The sequence below is a fragment of the Populus alba genome, chromosome 9 (assembly GCF_005239225.2).
Source record: "Populus alba chromosome 9, ASM523922v2, whole genome shotgun sequence".
Taxonomy (NCBI): domain Eukaryota; kingdom Viridiplantae; phylum Streptophyta; class Magnoliopsida; order Malpighiales; family Salicaceae; genus Populus; species Populus alba.
The window spans coordinates 1,733,230-1,751,840 of NC_133292.1; the positions used below are offsets into that span (position 1 = coordinate 1,733,230).

At 33.4% G+C, this 18,611-nt stretch overlaps 2 protein-coding genes across 9 annotated transcripts; both read left to right on the plus strand.

Annotated features, from left to right (window-relative positions):
* Positions 1-2,056: 2,056 nt before the first annotated feature.
* On the plus strand, positions 2,057-10,587 carry LOC118034757 (receptor-like serine/threonine-protein kinase NCRK). 8 transcript variants are annotated; one of them, XM_035040142.2, is made up of 14 exons: positions 2,057-2,304; positions 2,917-2,959; positions 3,248-3,316; positions 3,388-3,468; positions 3,844-3,960; positions 4,629-4,742; positions 6,125-6,397; positions 6,523-6,764; positions 6,903-7,199; positions 7,482-7,718; positions 7,966-8,193; positions 8,657-9,009; positions 9,820-10,044; positions 10,165-10,587. In XM_035040142.2, the coding sequence occupies exons 4-12, from the start codon at positions 3,399-3,401 to the stop codon at positions 8,966-8,968; spliced, it is 1,890 nt and encodes a 629-aa protein (XP_034896033.1). In that variant the 5' UTR covers positions 2,057-2,304; positions 2,917-2,959; positions 3,248-3,316; positions 3,388-3,398; the 3' UTR covers positions 8,969-9,009; positions 9,820-10,044; positions 10,165-10,587. The 8 variants fall into 8 exon arrangements, with proteins under 8 accessions (XP_034896033.1, XP_034896036.1, XP_034896034.1 ...); XM_073411235.1 differs by lacking the exon at positions 2,057-2,304 and adding an exon at positions 2,347-2,761 and having other exon boundaries at positions 3,225-3,316; XM_035040139.2 differs by lacking the exon at positions 2,057-2,304 and adding an exon at positions 2,347-2,761.
* Positions 10,588-13,108: 2,521 nt separating this feature from the next.
* LOC118034759 (exosome complex component RRP41-like) lies at positions 13,109-17,177 on the plus strand. The gene is made up of 7 exons (XM_035040148.2): positions 13,109-13,387; positions 14,371-14,449; positions 14,570-14,672; positions 14,776-14,896; positions 15,252-15,340; positions 16,509-16,658; positions 16,782-17,177. Exons 1-7 carry the CDS (start codon positions 13,246-13,248, stop codon positions 16,869-16,871), a joined length of 774 nt encoding a protein of 257 aa, XP_034896039.1. The 5' UTR covers positions 13,109-13,245; the 3' UTR covers positions 16,872-17,177.
* Positions 17,178-18,611: the final 1,434 nt, after the last annotated feature.

An 18,611-nucleotide genomic window follows, 5' to 3' on the forward strand; every position in this document is an offset into this window, starting at 1 on the left:
GCCTGGTTTTTGTACTCTAAATATTTAGAAAACACTCTCATAATCTTTATCAACCCATCTTTCACCTCTAAAAACATAGAAAACCTATTCAAAACCAAGAATCAACTTAAAACCCAATTTTTTTCCTAGCTCATATATGTTTATTTTAGGTATTTTCAAAGTAACAAAGCACCTAATTCAAATACTCCCTTTGTCATATAGAACCATATGACACAAAAATCTAATATTTTGGTGGCCAAAATTATTGAAATGAAAACTCTCTCTAAGCTGAATTCTAGTGATTGCATTTCTCTCCTCTCACTTAATAAAAACTGAAAAATGATGAAATTGAATTTTAGTACCAAAATCAATATTTAAAAAATACAAAGGACTAGTGACCTTAAAGCAAAACATTATAAGGGACAAAAATGTGCTTAACCAAAAAATTCGAACACGCCACCTATGTTACTCGTTTATTGTACTCCAATCATTTGTCTTGCAATTCAACCCTACAAAAAAAAACATGCGATTTCAGTTATTTTGGTAGCCAAAATAATTGAAACAACACCTTTCTCTCTCTAAACCGGATTATAGTGATTGCCTCTCTCTCCTCTTACTCAACATGGAAAGAAAAATGATAAAATTAAATTTTAGTACTAAAATGAATATTTGAAAAACACAAAGGACCAATGACTTTAAAACAAAAAAAATATGGGGGACAAAAATATAATTCACAAACAAATTCGAACACGTCACTTATTTCACTCATGTATTGCACTTCAATCACCTATCTTGCAATTCATCCCTCATCCCTTAAAAAACATGCAATTGAACTTTAATTTGGGCTCATTTGTGCAAAAGAAATGTTTGAGAACCAAATTGAAAATTATCAAAAATTTCACTATTATAATCTAGTAAAATGTGAGAGGGTGAATAGTGATGTAGCTTCATTACTATTTAGCTTTATATAATAATAATAATAATAATAATAATATATTGGTATGTATTAATTTTGAAGTGTTATTTTGTATGTTTAATTATACTAACTAGTACAACGACCGCATCTACAAGTTAAATGTGTATTATCAAGGTTTTTGTAAGATGGGATGGTTTGTTTCTATCCTTAATTAAAAAATAAAAGCATTAGTTAATATCATAGTTATAGGCTTTGTTTTAGCTCATGACTTTTTTATTATTATTATTATTATTATTATTAATATTGGTGTCTGGACTAGTTTGCATGTACTTCGATTAATTCTACAGTTCTGAAGTTAATGACCATGTAAGCCTTTAGTGATTCTGAGATTTGTGAGACTCGAATTAGTGATATTTATGAAGTAAATATAGAGTTTGATCAGTTAAACTATACCTATAAAATTAACTCATGATTTTATTCAAGAACACAATTTGAATTGATTAACTTTTAGATCAATATGAGTTTATGGAGTTTTTTTTATAAAATTATATTGTTTAAAGTAAACAAAATTTAAAAAATTATTGATAATATCATGAGTGTTATATGTTATGTAAAATATATTTTATGAGATTAACTTTCTAAATGCTTGGACTCAAAATAATAGGTTTTTCGAAGGCTATGTCGGACTGAGTTTGATAATAATTGTAGGTGTGTATCCATCTTATTTTGGAGCCCAAATCCCTCACAAGGAACCCATATGTTTATATTTTTTTAATTTATTTTTGTGAGTCTAATTAGGTTATTTTTTAAAAAATATATATATATTTTAAAAATTATTTTTAATATTAACATATTAAAATGATCTAAAAAAAAATAATTTAAAAAAATAAAAAATTTAAATTTTTTTAAAATATTTTTAAAACAACTTAATGGAATTTGGTATGGCAGAGCACCACCATTGTTTTGTAAAAAGGATTTATCTAGTTCAGGAAATGAAAGCAAAAAAAGAAAGAAAGAAAAAGTTTCCAATATAAAGCTAGTCGATTAAAAATGGTTGAAGAGTCACTTTCATGTTTGAAAATCAGTTGCTTTCAAAGAGGTTGATGGGTTTGTTTCTTTTATACTACTGCTATATTTCAATTCTTCATTCATAAGTATTTTCACCAGTACTATTAATAATTACCAGTCTCTTTCCTGATGTATTTTTCACTATCCATCTGGCTGTCAAATCTCTGTTTCTCATTTCTCTTTTGGACTTGTTACTTCACTTGCTGCTCTTAAATTGTGATTGGTTTGTTTACCGATCAAGTAAATTTATAATTCATATGGAAATGGTTTAAATTGGAATGGAGCAGGTTTTACTCCTGATGGGTTTCTGCCGACCGAATGCATGGAGCTAGCTAGGCTAGGTGGGTCGTTTATAAACATTAGTTGGCTGAGGGAGGTATCTCTGGGTTGCCTCCCCTTTTAATTAATGGTGTCTACCTGCCTTCATTTCTATGGACACTTTTGCATTTAAGGGGGCTATCTGTTCTTGCGTTTCACCATCTTGCTACATGTTACTCTTAAAACTGTAGATGACTGACTAATAATTTCCGTGGAGCATTTATCACTAAATTGTGTTGTTAGTGCCATAATTAAGTGCAATAATCTAGCACAGTGTTTCTATTTCTTGCTTCAATAATTTGCGTAGTGTGTTGAAAATCATTGGAAGCAAAGTGTTTGTTGGCCAACCATGAATTTACCAATTTCTAACTACCAGTTTCTAGAATTGTTGGTGCCAGTACGCAATATTACATTGAGAACCCAGTGTCTGTATTGATGTCCAGATCATCTTGGAATGTGTGAAGTTGCAGGGATAATTTGGTATAAAGCATGCAATTTCTCCATAGGTTTTAAGTTTTTTTCCTCATTTTATAGAAGTTCCAATCGCTCTCGTTTATCCTTCCTGGAGTTTTATATTTCATGTTTTGAGTTATCATATGTACTCTTAAGCTTTTTCTATCATATGCTTGGTGCAGATTGGGTTCCTTATGATTGACGAAGTTGGATGAGCAAATGAAGGTTTCTGTTTTCCACTACGAGTCTCTTTTTTCGAATACTAGTCGGTCTTTTAGGCCCCAACCAGCACAACACACACACAGCACTGGATGATGTAATCTTATATATTGTTCCTTTGAAGATCCTGAAAAATTGTTTCTTTCAAACTATTTTAGTCCTATTGCAGTTGTAGGAAGAATAATTTCCTGCGATGTTTGCAGACTCAATCTCAGATGCCTTGCAAGTCCCTAGATACTAAACTTTGTGATCTGATGTTTTTGTCTTTTAGCTTGTTCTCTCTTTTCTTTTCAGCGAGTATTTACCAGATTTAGATTTGTTTTGGAAGGCCAATAGATATTGGTATTGCCAAGCTAACTGTTGGTATGTTGAACAAGTAGAAAATTTCCTTTCTTGATTGGGACATGGAGTTGACGCCTTTTGTTTTATGCTAGTGTTTGAGTAGATGAAGCTTCAGCTGCAAGTTGCTCTTGCTTTTCTCATTGGCTTAATCTGGATCCAGCAGGGTTTTTCTGGTTAGTAATTAATCCATTCCATCTTCAGCATTCGATTCTCCACCTTTTAGTACAGTTAAAACTATAAATCCCATTTACAAGTTTCCTTGGTATATCGATGAGCCTGGGAAGGCTAGGCATCTCTCATCAAACATGTTTAAGTAAAGGTTTCATTCCAACAGATGCGTCAACATACCTACTACATGTGCATCAAGAGTGGAACCTGTTACTTGAAGGTTTTTGCTCAGAGATGCCTGGACTGCATTAGATATTCCCTTGATTGCAAATTTGCTGCATTTTTTAATGTGTAAAGGCCTGATGCATTGAGCTTCACTTAATTTTTCATTATCTACATAAATGCAAGATGTTTCATTTCTAGTTAATTGGATGGTGCAGATGAACTTTCAGCTAAATCAGGCATCAACAATTGGACATGTACATGTTCAGCATCATATCAAGGAAATCAGAGCTATTTTAAATCTAATTGTTCTACATCCTGTGATTGCAGTCCGGGTAAGCCGTTGCTCATTATGGTATAACCGTCCAGAAGTTCTAAAATTGTTGACCTTTTAAATAGTGTTTTTCAGTAGTTGGCAAAGCATGCTCTACTAGTCTCATTCTTACACTAGTAACTTTTAGCCAAGAGAAATCTCCCCTTTCTTCACCCAAAAAAAAAAAAAAACCATGAAACATACCCTGTTTGTATAGCCACCAAAGAAGTCATGACAGTTACAGTCTGATTCTTAATTATAACATTATGTTCACTTACGAAATAACATTATGTTCACTTAGGAAATAACAAGGACATTAATAAATGATTGCTGATTCTTAATATTTGTAAATTGTTTTTTTTTTTGGTGACCATGGCAACCATAAAAAGAAGTAAAAGGTTTTTCTCATAGATAATAGTTGAGTTTGCTTTAAGTTGTATACTGTGGAACCTCCACTTGCAGATTCATAAGGGACTGTATTACTCTTTGATATGTTTTAACTTATTGTTCTTGAAATGAACATTTTTATGATAGGTGAAAGACTAATTTTATTTGGATCCATGCACTTTTAAAACTTAATACCATGAGTAACTTCTGGGTCTTGGCTATTTATGAACACATTCTCTTCTGTTTGAAAATTATTGATTATATTGTCTGTATTTGATGCATGATTAATCTCATACGAAGCAGATGGTGGAAAAAGTGGAGGTATGTGGACATGTACATGTTCTTCCGATGGGTTACCAAAAGTTGCCACTGGCATTCAAGATACTACCTGTTTTACAGCCTGCAACTGCACTTCGGGTACTTGGTTCCTGTGGCAGTGTTTTTCTTTCTGCATAATTTTGTCTGTTGGATGCTGCTTAGTAAACATTTAAAAATTTGATTTTTCATGGTGTATAACCTCTAGAATATCTTCTGGATAGTTTTTTGACTTCACAACTTGTTTGATGTTTTAAGGAAGAAAGGCCATGCAGCAAAGCTTAACAACTAAATGATCTCTCTGAACATCCTAATTAGCTTTGAATTATTTTCTGTTTCAATCATGGATCTAGCAGGTTTTTCAATAATCTACGCTTCTGTTTCAACATTAGATTTTATACGGGATAATGAAGCTGAAATCTGAATAGGAGGTGTTTTGTAACAGTAAAGAAGATTGCTTAGCTCCTGCAACAACATTTACAAAATCAATCACTGCAGTCAAGTTCAAGCATTGCTTGGACTTGATTGGTTAGTGTGGTACTTGAGAGGTGCTTGGTAGAGATAATTAAAGAGGAGTTCAAGTTTCGTAAATTGGCTTAATTTTAAGTCAATGTAGAGATTTGTTGGGTTTGTCTTAAATTGTGGGCCCAATGAAAGAAGAAATACTCAGACTTGGTCTGTATAAAAACCTAAAGTTGTAATATTTTAGGCAAAGACTAATTTGTGAGTGATTACATGCTCAAGGAAGTGAAAAAGTGAGTTTTGAATTACTTTGGGATTTTAGGTGTGAGAACAATTTTGTATGACACTTTGTAACCTTCTACTTCTTTAAAGTGAATTTCCATGGTCGTCTCATCTGTGAAGTAAGTCTAAGTTGCTGAATTCCGTGAGTTCTCTTGTATGATTGATTGTGCTTGTCTTTTATATTTCTCTACTTGACAATAGGTTTTAGATTTGACAATAGGTTTTAGATTTTAGGGCTGTTTTCGCTAAAAGGTGCAACTAAGAGCTATCGTCAATGGACAATTCACATCTTTATGATTTGATTTATTTTGTGCATCTCTACAGTGCATTATAGGAACAGATGCTAAGTGAGATAGGCCACACTTTACATACATAATGTGCTTATACACACTCATATTCATTATCATTGTATTTTATTTCTTTTTCTTCTCCATGTTCTTGTTACAGGGACAAATTTGACTAATATCATACTGATCCAATCACTTAAAACCTTGTTCTTTCTCTCAAGTTTCTATTGAAGCTGGATTAACAATAACCATAAAGAACATCAATTGGGTTGTCCAGATACTATATAATAAGAACAAAATTTTACTCTATTTTTGTATTTATTCAAATGACATATTTATATGTTTTTAATTATAATTTTTTTGTTGGTTCAATTTTGTGTTTATAACCGTTGGCTAGTTGTAAGATGAGTCATCCATAGCCTGACCTATTCGCATATGCTTGCTTCTTAACAGATTCTCTTACTGATGTTCAAGATACAAGAAAACATTTTTCCAGCAAGATAGTTGTGGTCATCCTACTATTATGTGTCATACTCACAACTCTTGCATTTCTTGCTTCAATAACATGCTATCTCTACCGAAAGGACAAGTGCCTTATCCAGTCACCAGTATTCTTGTCAGACAGGGAAAGGAGTTGCAATAGTGCTACTAACTTAATTAGTCACAGAGCATCTTCAGTGTCAGAAACTAAAATCAGGGTTGATTCCCCCATTAATCCTATATCAGGTAGGTAGCATTTGTTATGGTTATAAGTGAATGATCAACTTGAATTGGTTCCCATCAAAGTTTGACATATCAATTGTCTATTGCTTGTCATGATTTGTCGTTCAAGTGTTTATTCATTTTCTCAGGGTGTTTTCGCAAGGCTTCTTTCTTGTGTAGGAGCAAAACAGAGATTATACATGGAAATTTAATCCTTTTCACGTACTCTGAGTTGGAACATGCAACCAATAAGTTCTCCCATTCTAATCTAATTGGACTTGGAGGAAGTAGTTATGTATATCGTGGTCAGCTCAAGGACGGTAGGACTGTGGCAGTTAAGCGGCTGAAAGCTCAAGGGGGTCCTGATGCAGACTTCCTTTTTTCAACAGAGGTACCGCCTCTGCTTGGTACCCCATTTTCCTTATTGTCAAACACCAACTTCTGTGTTTAGTTATTCATTGAAGTGTAAACAGCAGATCAGTTTGTGCTCCACAAATCACATGCAACCTTTTCATGTTGTTTTGCACAGGTTGAGCTGTTAGCTAAGCTCCATCACTGTCATGTTGTGCCTTTGCTTGGCTACTGCTCGGAGTTCCAAGGGAAGTTTTCTGAGCGGTTGCTGGTATTTGAATACATGCCTAATGGTAACCTGAGGGACTGTCTGGATGGGGTTTTAGGGGAAAAAATGAACTGGCAAACTCGTGTTACTATTGCAATAGGAGCTGCAAGGGGTTTAGAATATCTTCATGAATCAGCTGCTCCAAGAATTTTGCACAGAGATGTCAAAACAACCAATATTCTTATGGATGAAAACTGGAGGGCAAAAGTAAGAATCTTCTTCTTTAGGTCTCCGCTGAAAATATTTACTCCAAATAGAAACACAACATATTTTAGCAGGGATGGGACTTGAACTTCAATCCTACCCCCTTTTTCATCCTTTTCATGAGAGAATACCATAACAAAAAATTTCCGACTGCAAATTCAGATGAGACAACTGTCAAATATTAATTAGATATGAAAATGTTTTTATTCAATTAACTAAGTTGAACGATGAAGCCTTAAATGCAATCAAACATCTATAACCTTACACTGACAACAAAATGTGCAGATTACTGATCTTGGTATGGCTAAACGTTTAAGAGGTGATGGAGTTCCCAGCAGTCCCAGTTCTCCAGCAATAATGCAGGGCACATTTGGCTATTTCGCACCAGAGTATGCAATGATTGGAAGAGCCTCTCTTATGTCAGATGTTTTCAGTTTTGGGGTAGTTCTTCTTGAACTTATCACTGGTCGGCAACCAATCCATAAATCAACCAACAAAGGAGAAGAAAGCCTTGTATTATGGGTAAAAAGAATCTTGATTTTGTTGCATGTATTATATTTCATACCCGCAGGTTGAGTAGCTCAAAGAGCTACTCAACCTGACTATCCCAAATTGTGATATTCCTTGATGATGCCAAAGATGTCTTTGGCAGATGAATCATTATTGATATTATGTAAACATAGAAAACACGCTCCCAAGTATGCTAAGCATAACTGTGCCTGCAGAGTACTATTACTGATATGTAGTTTATATTCCTCTTCTATTGCAGGCTACTCCTCTTCTCCAGGATAGTGGGCTAGGATTACTAGAGTTGCCTGATCCACGCTTGAAAGGGAATTTCCCAGAAGAAGAGTTGCAAATAATGGCTTACCTGGCAAAGGAGTGCCTGCTGTTGGATCCTGATGCTCGACCAAGCATGGGTGAGGTGGTACAAATCCTCTCAACTATAGCACCAGAAAAATCCAAAAGGAGAAACATTCCTGTGAATCTTTTTCAGGTAATGTATTATAGCAAGTCAAGTTTTTTTTATTTACTATGTCTCTTTCTTTCATGGTGACAACTTTTTGTGATGGTTTTTTCTTACTATTCCTGGTAAACAATGAGAACCATCTCAATGCTTGGTGTAAATTCTGTGTTCAATTTCTTGAATTTTGTGTTCCTTTTGGAAGTGGAATTTCTGAAAAAATATTACTTTTCAAAATCTTATGTTTTTTGATTATGTATCAAATCCAGCTCTCATTTATTCATTTAGTTAATCTCTAAGGAGGTAAACGTAGTGCTGCATCAAAGATTCTGAGAGCACAGATGAAAGCAAAGCATGCCTCTTTATGTCAGTGATTGAGTGCACTCGTCCCTGCTTACCAATCTTACTGTCTGAAATTTCCTAGAATGCTTCCCCTGACATGTACATTTATCCTTTTGGTCAATGTTATAAATGTCACTGCTTATGTCTTATGCAGATGTCTTCAATCCAGAGAATGAAAACTGAGCTATTCAAAGAAAAACCCGACAGTCGAGCTGAAGGTCCTGTTGATGCAGAGGAAGTACTGAAGCCAGACAGGTCAATTCAACAGTCAGCTTTAGATGTAGAACACGACCTTTTTGTTGGAAGCAAAAATGTAGGGGCAGATAATAATTCAATCAAGTATATGGAGAGGTTAATCCTTTTGACTTCAAAAGCTCAGAGTTCGCGTTCCTCGGATCATGAGGCCGTGGACTTAACTGAGCCTCGGCTAGAATCATTCTGCATGGCTAATGTTAAATCTCCATGAAAAAGCTGCTCCCTATGAAGGCAAAAAATATTTTTTTTCAGGTACTTTGCAGTTTGGCGGTACAACTTTTGGTTTCTTACATAGAGAAGCATGCAAGTTTTTGGTCATTTCTTTATTGATTTGTATTTAGTTGTTCATGTACAGAAAAATTTATAGAAAACTCGTTTTTTTTGGTAATATGATATGGCTTCACGGTTCATCTTACAAAGAAGTTGATTTAGTTTTTTGTATCAGAAACAGTGCTCAGGTACATATGTGATATGTCAAATTCATTTGCTGTGAAATGCTTTAAATAAGGAAAAAAAAACCAAGAAAGAAAAACATAGTGGCAAATTCTGATAGAAAGCAAGCTTTCAAGTTAGGGCTTGCCAGGATGTCAAGCTCAAGTTTGAGTTCTCCTGATTCTGATTAAAAACCTTTCTTTTTAATCAAGTACAACAACTTCGTAGATAGATTTGAGAAATAGGAGTGGTCATACTTCACCATTTTTTGTACCAAAGACAAATCTTTCTTCGGTGGGCTATAGGTGACAATAATTTCCATCACAAGATCTTTAAAAATCTTTAGCTTTTATCCAATTGAATTTCTTGAGTTTCGAAGTTAAATTGTCGGCACCCTTCATGACTACGAATTTTTTTTTTTTTCTTGAATCGAATTCAATATCGAATATTATATTGCCATGGAAGCAACTTGGTTCTGTAATGTGTTTTTTGGTGTATGTTCTGGTAAGTCAAGTCTCAGTAGTTGTCCATGTGCAGTGGGAGCCATGTTGAGCACTTGACTTGTTCAAGTGTTGATAATTAGTTAGGTCGTCCATTTTTGCAATTCTACTGCCTAACTTTGAATGGTAGTTGAAGGAGTGACCTGAAGAGAGGATGTTGCATAATGTTCTACCAATTAATATCTACCATTTAACTTCCACAAAGAGAGGATACCAGCTAATACCTCAGTAGTTGAAGTATTGTCCCTCGTCTTAACTCACCAATGGATCCTCCTCCTCCTCCACCACCACCACCACCATCTACTGTTCCACTGCTTGGTCCACCACACCATGAAGGAGGATGCTTGGATTCATGGTAAGTTGTTCTTGTTCTTTTTAAATTTATACATCTGGAGGAAACTGCAACATTGGTAGCTAGAATTTGACATTGTAGTATTTTATTAGATGAGTTACTGGGAATATTCACATTTTGCAGTTTATGGTTTCTGTGCTGCTGTGGCCTCTTCTCATGCTGCTGCCCGCCACTGTTTGAGCCTGTGCCACCTCCCCCCTGAAGCTGCATTTCTTTAGTTATATTTGGTTCGTGAGAAGAAACTTCAAAACAAGTTCATTGACACTTTATCTTCTGATTTTTTGCCCAAAACTGTTGTGATAACAAGATCTTCTTTTGTATCGTTTTTTTTTTTTTTTTTCCGGGTTTTATGTGATTCTCTGACTATGTTTAGCTGATGAATGTTGAGTAGCAACTCTGCCTGTAACATAGCTTCTCCAATTTGTGCTTTTTAGAGTTTGTGGGAATAATACTTATAGAGTTAGTTATAACTTAGTCCATATAATCTATGGAGACTAATTAATTGGTCCCTATAGTATTATAAATATTTAATTAGTTCATCCTCAATTTTTCTTTTTTGTTCTAAGAAGTCCTTTTCTAATCAAGATCTCCCATCTTTCCCTGCTTCTCTTTTCTTTATTCTATTTTTCAAAGGGAAACAAAATTGAAAAGAATATGGGATTTGAATATGTAGGGATTAAATATATCGTTTCTAAACTATGAGGGTTAATTAATTAGTTTCATTAAGCTGAAGGACTAAATCATAATTAAATCAAAATTCTCAAATTTTTGGCTACCTCAAAAAAGCCAGCACATTGATACGATCCATTCAGTTGCCTGATTTGGAATTTTCGAGAAATAAAATACTGAATCGAATGAAACTGGACATTGATATGTATCCAAATAAATCTCAATGATTAAAGGGATTTAGCATAACTGTAAAATATTAGAATTTAGTGGGTAAGACTTAGTTATTTATAGATTAAGTTGATAAATAAATTACACAGACAGAATTATGTGAAATGTTTATACTTTATATTGTCAAGCATAGAACACTACATTGTTTTTGTGTCTTGTATTTATTGATTTAGGTTCTGTTTGGCTACATAGCGCACCTATAGTGCAACCTGCGTTTCGCATCCAAAAGTATTATTTTTGGTATTTTTTTCATTCAAAATATAGATTGTACTACTCATGTGACTTGCTTTCTGCTGCGGGGAATAATTATTTTTAGCAAAAAAAAAAATGAAAAAATGAAAATGGCTATGTTCTTAATGTTTTCTGAGAAAAAAAACTAAATAATAAATTAAAAAGACTATGCACCTATCTAACTAAATAAATTGTTAACCTACACCTCGTTATGGATTGTAATTTTTTTTATTAGAAAAATGAAAGCATATGTTTTTTAAAAAATCATAATCATAAATCAAGAAGCTCATGCATGTATTTAATTAAATCAACCAAGAACCTTCAAAAATAAAGGATAAACAAATCAGGTGAATCTTCAAAAACTAGATTAATTATTACATTGTGGGTGGGCAAACATTATCTTGAACATAAAAAAACTTCATGACGCTAGTATTTTTAAAAAACTCAAAGAAAATTTAAGACTCGGATCATCGAGATGATTGAGTTGAATAATTTCAAATAATTTAAATTGAACTTAAAATGTAAAAAATGAATATATGCTTATATAATGGAAAAATATAAAACAAAGATAGTAAAAAAAGCCTCTAGCATATCAACAAATCAACACACATGATCTAGGACTTGAAATTAGAATGACTCCAAATAGGAAAGCAAAAAAATACTAGAAAAAAAATACTTAAAAAAAAAATCTTGAAGTCGGTTCGAGTTAATCTTTTCATATTTATAACTTGGGTCATGAGATAGGGTGACTCTATTAAAAGTAAATAAAAAAAAATATAGAAGCAAGATTCTTAATCAAACAAATATTGAGGGATAAAATTGAGAAAAAAAATAAAAAAAAATGCAAAAAAAAAAAAGCAATTAAAAGAATTAGGACTAAATTTGACATAAAAATTAAATGAAATCAAATGTTTAGGGATGTAATTGAAAAAAACAGTTCAATTAAGAAAATGATTAAAATATAGCTATTAAAAGAATTAGAATCAAATTTGACATAAAAATTAAATAAAAATAAATGTTGAGTGATAGAATTGAAAAAAAAAAACAAATCAATTAATAAAATAATTCAAAATAAAACAAATAGCAATTAAAAAAATAATGATCAAATTTGATAAAAAAAAATTAAAAAAAATCAAATGACCAGGAATGAAATTAAAAATAATCAATGTAAAAAAAATTTACAATTAATAAAATAAAGACTAAAAAGAAAAGAATTTGAAGGGCATGTATAATATGTTCAGTCGTATATAATATTTTCTTTTCTTTTCTTTTATTAATTCAATTTCAATTTTGTGTATATTATTATTATTATTTGATTGATTAAAACATTAATTTTAATAAAAAAATTTATTAAATATTACCAAGTTGTGAGATAAAATATCTTGATTTTTTTTAATTTTATTTTTAATTATTATTTATAACTTTTCTTTTGATTTATACATATGATTTTCATTTTATTTAATTATATGCTTGTATGATCTTTTCAATGCATATTTAGAATTTTTTATATGCCAAAATATGTCAAAAAAAATTGAATATCCAAGTTTTTTTTGTTGGTAAAAAGATATATGATCTAAAATAAAGCACGGGTAAAATAAAACACGAGGACACTATTGTGTTATCTTATCGTTTAACAAATGGATCTACCTAAATTAGATTCAAGTTGTTCTTAAGGTAAAGGCATGCTATACATCCTCATCCCCATTCATGTGTTATAAAAAAAATAAAATAAAAGGATTTGTTCGACCTATCAAACAGGAGAATTTTGACATCCCCTAATAATAAAAAAATCATCCTCTTAAAGCCTATTTTTAAACTATGATCGTATAATATAAGCTGATTTTCATCCTAGCTGTCTTTATTTCAATTGTGCTTCTAAATGTAAATGAATGGGATTTTGTTCCAAGAAAAAAAAACTTTTATTCACATGCTTCATTATTCATGTAAACGACGTCGTCAGAAAAAAGGACAGCCTCCGAATAAAAAGCTCTCGTGTTTGCTTCCCTCTGGCTGCCGCGAGTCGAGAACAGAATACCAAGAAAAAACCAGAGCAAAAATAAGGTCAAAGCAAGCACAATGGCCTCCACAGGTGGTGGTGCCCCAGGCACTTACACTCCCACTCCCACCAAGAAAACCCAACGTTCTTCATTCTTCTCTGACTCTGATGTCGACTGGCTTCGTCCCGATGGTCGTGGTTTCCACCAGTGCCGACCTGCTTGTATATATATATTTCCCTTTTCTCTCTTTTTACTGTTTATATTTTTTATATAATTTTCTAATTAGTAATTAGTTTTTAATCATCTTCTTTGATTACACTGAATGGTCGCTATTTTTAAGCGGGTTTACTTTTAATCTTCTGGGGTGCTGTGATTTGATTGTTTTAACTTATGCTGGCATGCTTTACCTATCTCTGCTTTCTTCTTATGCTTTCTTTCTTTCCTTTATAATTATATGAAGGGCTGTCAGCTTTGATGTTTCAATGTTAATATGTGCTTTTGGGTGTCAATGAGTGTGAAAGTTTGTGAATTTCCGTTTTTTTGGCTTCTTTTTGTTAATTATTTTTTATTTTATTATCTTCCATCATCCGTTAAAAAGATGCTGCTTTTTGATTGTGTAATGGTGTTATGCTAAGACGAAAAATGTTGAATTGATTCCTTGCTGCTGGTTCTTCATTTGTTTTTTTAGATAATTTGAATTCTCTTACTTTAGGCGTGAAGTTTCGAGAAATTGAGGTTTCTGTGTCTTTTTTTAGAAATCTTGTTTAATTTACTTGGCATGATATATTTACATCGGTTAGCTATGCCTTTTTTTTTAACTGCCTGTCTCTGCCTCTTTTGTTGTTGGGTGCAAACTTTTCAGTGGTGGGTTGAGCACACCCGTGGATGAAAGTGATTCTCATGTTCTCTTAGTAGAGTCGTTTTGCCAAAGATGCTAAATCCCATCAATTTCTACTTCAAAAGGATGGCCTTCGTCTAAAATATGAATGTGGTTGGTCAGCACTGAAATGAAAATTTTATTTTGGAACTGTAAGGATGTTGAGGGGAAGTTTTGATTCTTAATAGAGAGAATGTAGCTCACATTTCATCTTTTTTTTTTATCTGCTTGTATGTACCATACACATAAATTATCTGTTTTGGGAATATGCAGGCATGATCTGATTGTTGTCTAATTTACTTGAACTGAAATGTTTTTTGTTTGCAGTTTTCAGGACTGGTGCAGTGAATTCTGCTGCAGGATCTGCATATGCTGAATTTGGAAATACAAAGGTCATCGTTTCTGTGTGAGTATTGCCTTCATTTTTTTAGTTATAGTGACATGATGGAACCATGATATGAGATATAATCAATACAGCAACCTTCATAATATAAACTTAATTTTACATCGTACTGCCTTGCTTCAGGTTTGGGCCTAGAGAAAGTAAGAAAGCAATGGTGTACAGTGATGTGGGCAGGCTTAATTGCAATGTAAGCTGTACCACTTTTGCCACCCCTGTTCGTGGACTGGTATGTTAGCATGGCATCTATAAAATTTTTGATATTCATCTTCAAACTCCTATTATCTTTTTTGATGTTATTGTAGCTAATATATGATGCCCCTTTTTGTTAGGGATCGGATAATAAAGAGTTCTCTTCCATGCTTCATAAGGCTTTGGAAGGCGCAATCATGTTGGAAACTTTTCCCAAGACAACTGTAGATGTGTTTGCATTGGTGTTAGAGTCTGGCGGCAGTGAGTTGCATCTTCATACTAACCTCTAAATCTGGGTCTATTTTGGGGGAATAAAGGGGTGAAGAATGAAAATAAAGACAGGTTAAGAAAACTTATGCCTAGCCTGGGTGTTCCTTTGGAAAAGAATGCCATGTCTAGTTTGCAGAATAGCACAACCACCTTTATGACTTGCTATGCAAATCTCGTACTGGAAATGTTGTTCTTCTGTTTACCTTCCAAAGTCTGTAAAGCTTTTTCATGCCTTTTAAGTTTGCTTGCTTGTTTCTACTGCCTGTTTTTTCAATACAATTTTAGTGGCTATTAAGTTTTTTTTTTTTTTCCCTGTAAACTCATTAACAAGATTATGTTTTTGTAGGTGATCTTCCTGTTGTAATATCTTGTGCAAGCCTTGCCTTGGCAGATGCAGGGATTATGATGTATGACCTTGTTGCTGGAGTTTCTGTGGTATGCATCATGCATAGACTTGAGGTTTCCTGACACTGTTTCTAGTTGTTATTTAGCATGAAGGTCATACTTTATATGCATATACGCAATTATCCATTGCAAATTAGTAAAATATCTTCTAGTATTTATTTTACATAGTCTGCTTGTTTGATGTGGATAAACCAACCCTAATCATTGGACACAGAATGGCAAATCTCAGAGCTTACAAACAATCATTCGCAATGTAGTTATTGATCATTGTTCTCTTCCAATATTTTGACCCACCAGCTTGTTTTGCTGAATGCTTAAAGATGAGATGCTTGGGACCCTTAAATCTACCCTTTAGGAGTTGAATTCTTTATTCAAATGTGATCTCCAATTCTAGTATTTTATTTTTGTTCCCCCCCCCCCCCGCGGCCTTGCGTATATGTCTTCTCCTTCATTACCCAAAATCTAAAATCTCTTATTACTATCTCTGTTTGTTTTGAAAATGTGGGGTTTTTCTAGTTTGAGCATTTGTTAATATTTTCACCTACTTATTTATTGCTGAGAATTGATAGAAGTAAGAAGTGTTTTAATATCTTAATCAGTAGAAACTTTATTTGGGTGTTTGATGTAGTTTAGTCCTTGGGGTAAAATACTTTGTAACAGGTAGTTTTCCCAAATGTTGAACTAGAAATGGGAATTAACTGAACTGTCTTTTTCTGACATTTGTTCATCTTAGCCTTTTCCTTTGTTCACTCCAGAATCTATCACTATTAAAAGGCCATCTTGTAGTATGTCCCATTGAACCTGGGTTATTGGAATGAAAATTTGGAGACATTTAAATTATTGCACTTCGCTGAATAACTACTCATTGATGGTGATTGTGCTTTGACCTGGCTTTTATGAATAGATGGAGTTCAGAAAACTTAGGTGGTCTCATTAATATTTGTTGCCTTATTGCATTTATTTTTTCCATAGCCTGGTAGTGCTTGGCTCTTTGACTCTGTAGAAATCATTCTATGGCTGTTTGTGATTGACGAAGCAGAAACATATTAGTGCAAGGATGGCTCATCAAGCTTTCAGATGTCTTTACTTCATTCGAGATATATCCAGCTGATTTAATGACCTGAACTTGTTTGTTTAGTTCACATTTGTTTCCCATCAAATTTTCATGTTTTGTAAATTAGATTCTTTTGTTTTGCAGTCTTGTCTTGGTAGAAACCTCATCATTGATCCAATTTTGGAAGAGGAAAATTTTCAAGATGGAAGCCTGATGATCACTTGCATGCCTTCTCGTTATGAGGTCACGCAGCTTTCTATTACAGGGGAATGGTCAACTGCAAAACTGAATGAGGTGCTTCATCTAAACTGCAAACATCATTTGTCAAACTATAGGAAAAACCATATCCCATTCATGGTAGTATGCAATCTAAGGTGTGTGCAATTTGGCTGTACTGATCTTGCTTTTCACAAACAGGCAATGCAGCTTTGCTTGGATGCTTGCTCAAAGCTGGACAAGATAATGAGGGCATGTTTGAAAGAGGCTGCTTCAGCTTCACTGGATTAGAAAGAACCCCTTTCGAGTAATGTTGCTAGTATAATATAGGTCACCTTTTAGCTGTTTTTTCTTTCCCTCTTTAAACAACAAAACATTTACCCATTTTTGTGAGAACTTTCAATTTTCCTGATTAATGCTCACCTGTCTCTACAATTTACCTTTTTTATCTCTGCTATCGATATATTTCTGTAGCCTGTGTTTCACGTAAGCCAGCTGCTTACACCAGTCGAGTGGTGTTGAATTTTTGTAATGTATTCTTTGTTAATAGCTGGAGCTGTAGCTTCTCGTCTTATCTTATGGTCACTTATCTCCCCATACCAAGGTGATTATTCTGTAATTGTTGCATTTTTGTCGCATAGGCAAATCTCATTTGGATTGCTTTTCTATTATTTATGATAAATCCAGCATTAAAATGTTGAAAACTGAGGTTACAATGCTTTTAATCTGCTTTGTAAAGGAACTTGGATGTTAGTTGCCTTACTAGAATTATTAGAACATAAACTGAAATAGATAGGTGAATCCTTGTTCACCCATCGCAATCCACTATGGTCTCGCTTGCTCACATGAATAATGCGCGTTTACATGTTTTTTTTTTTGTTTTTTTTTATCCTCGAACTCCTACTTTTTGCAATTGTATCCATATTTACAATATAATGTTATTTTTTCAAAAAAATGTGTAATCCTTCCAATTTACGTTGCCTCCCACTTGGTGAGTTTTGAGGGATGTTTAAAGAGGGTTTGGTTTTCATCTTGCGAAATCAGAATTTAGTTGGGGTTAATAAAAATACAAGTTAAAATAATAATCATAATTGACGGAGCAAAAGCAGTGCAGAAGTGCATGCCCATTTGTTTTGCAATTTATTGATTAAGACAAGTTACAAGCAAAAAAGAAGAAAGAACTAGGGCAAATTCACCTTGGAATCAAGCTGCTACTTTCTTTGCTGCTGTCATGAAAAGATCTGGAAAGATATATGTGCCGTGGCTTTTTAACTTTTTAGCTGGATAGACTCTTCAGAACCTCTGTTCCATGGTGATTTCGTGTATTTTCTTGGAATTGTCACAAACCATTCATTCATATAAGAACACAGCTGTACCTTCCGGCCACCACGCAAGTAACCGGCATCATTTCCAGCTACCCTTTTCTTCCACCACGATCAAAAATCAATACTTTTTTAAAAATGTTGCCAGATCATTGCAACAGTGAGAACCCAACATTCCTTTTTGCTAGCAACAAATGCAACAGTGCTAGTGAAAGCTTGAGATTTACACAAACCATCTTACGATAACCTCCTATCTTTCAAGACTCTTTCCACGATCTCACATTCATAAAATTTTGTGCTGCCTTTTAATTACGTCGCTTGTAACAAAGACTCTAGCATGTTTGGTGGTGCGTTGGCACCTACGTTTTGCTTAAATTTGAATTTTTTTTTTTAAAGAAATTAAGTTTGGTTTGTATTTTTTGTATCGTTTTGATGTGCTGATGTTAAAAATAATTTTTAAAAAAAAAAAAAAAACATTATTGACATAGCATGAAAAACTATTTGAAAAGCAACCGCTACCACACTGTCAAACACGCTCGTATGCATTTTTCTTCTTTTACAAGTCACAATAACCTTTATTTATTTCTATATATTTTTATAGTATAAAACATGTGTTGTCGTTGCCAAAAAAAAAAAAAAAAACACTTTATCTTTCAGTGTGTTTTTAATTTTGTTTTATACATCCAATTTTTTTAACCCCTAATCCAAT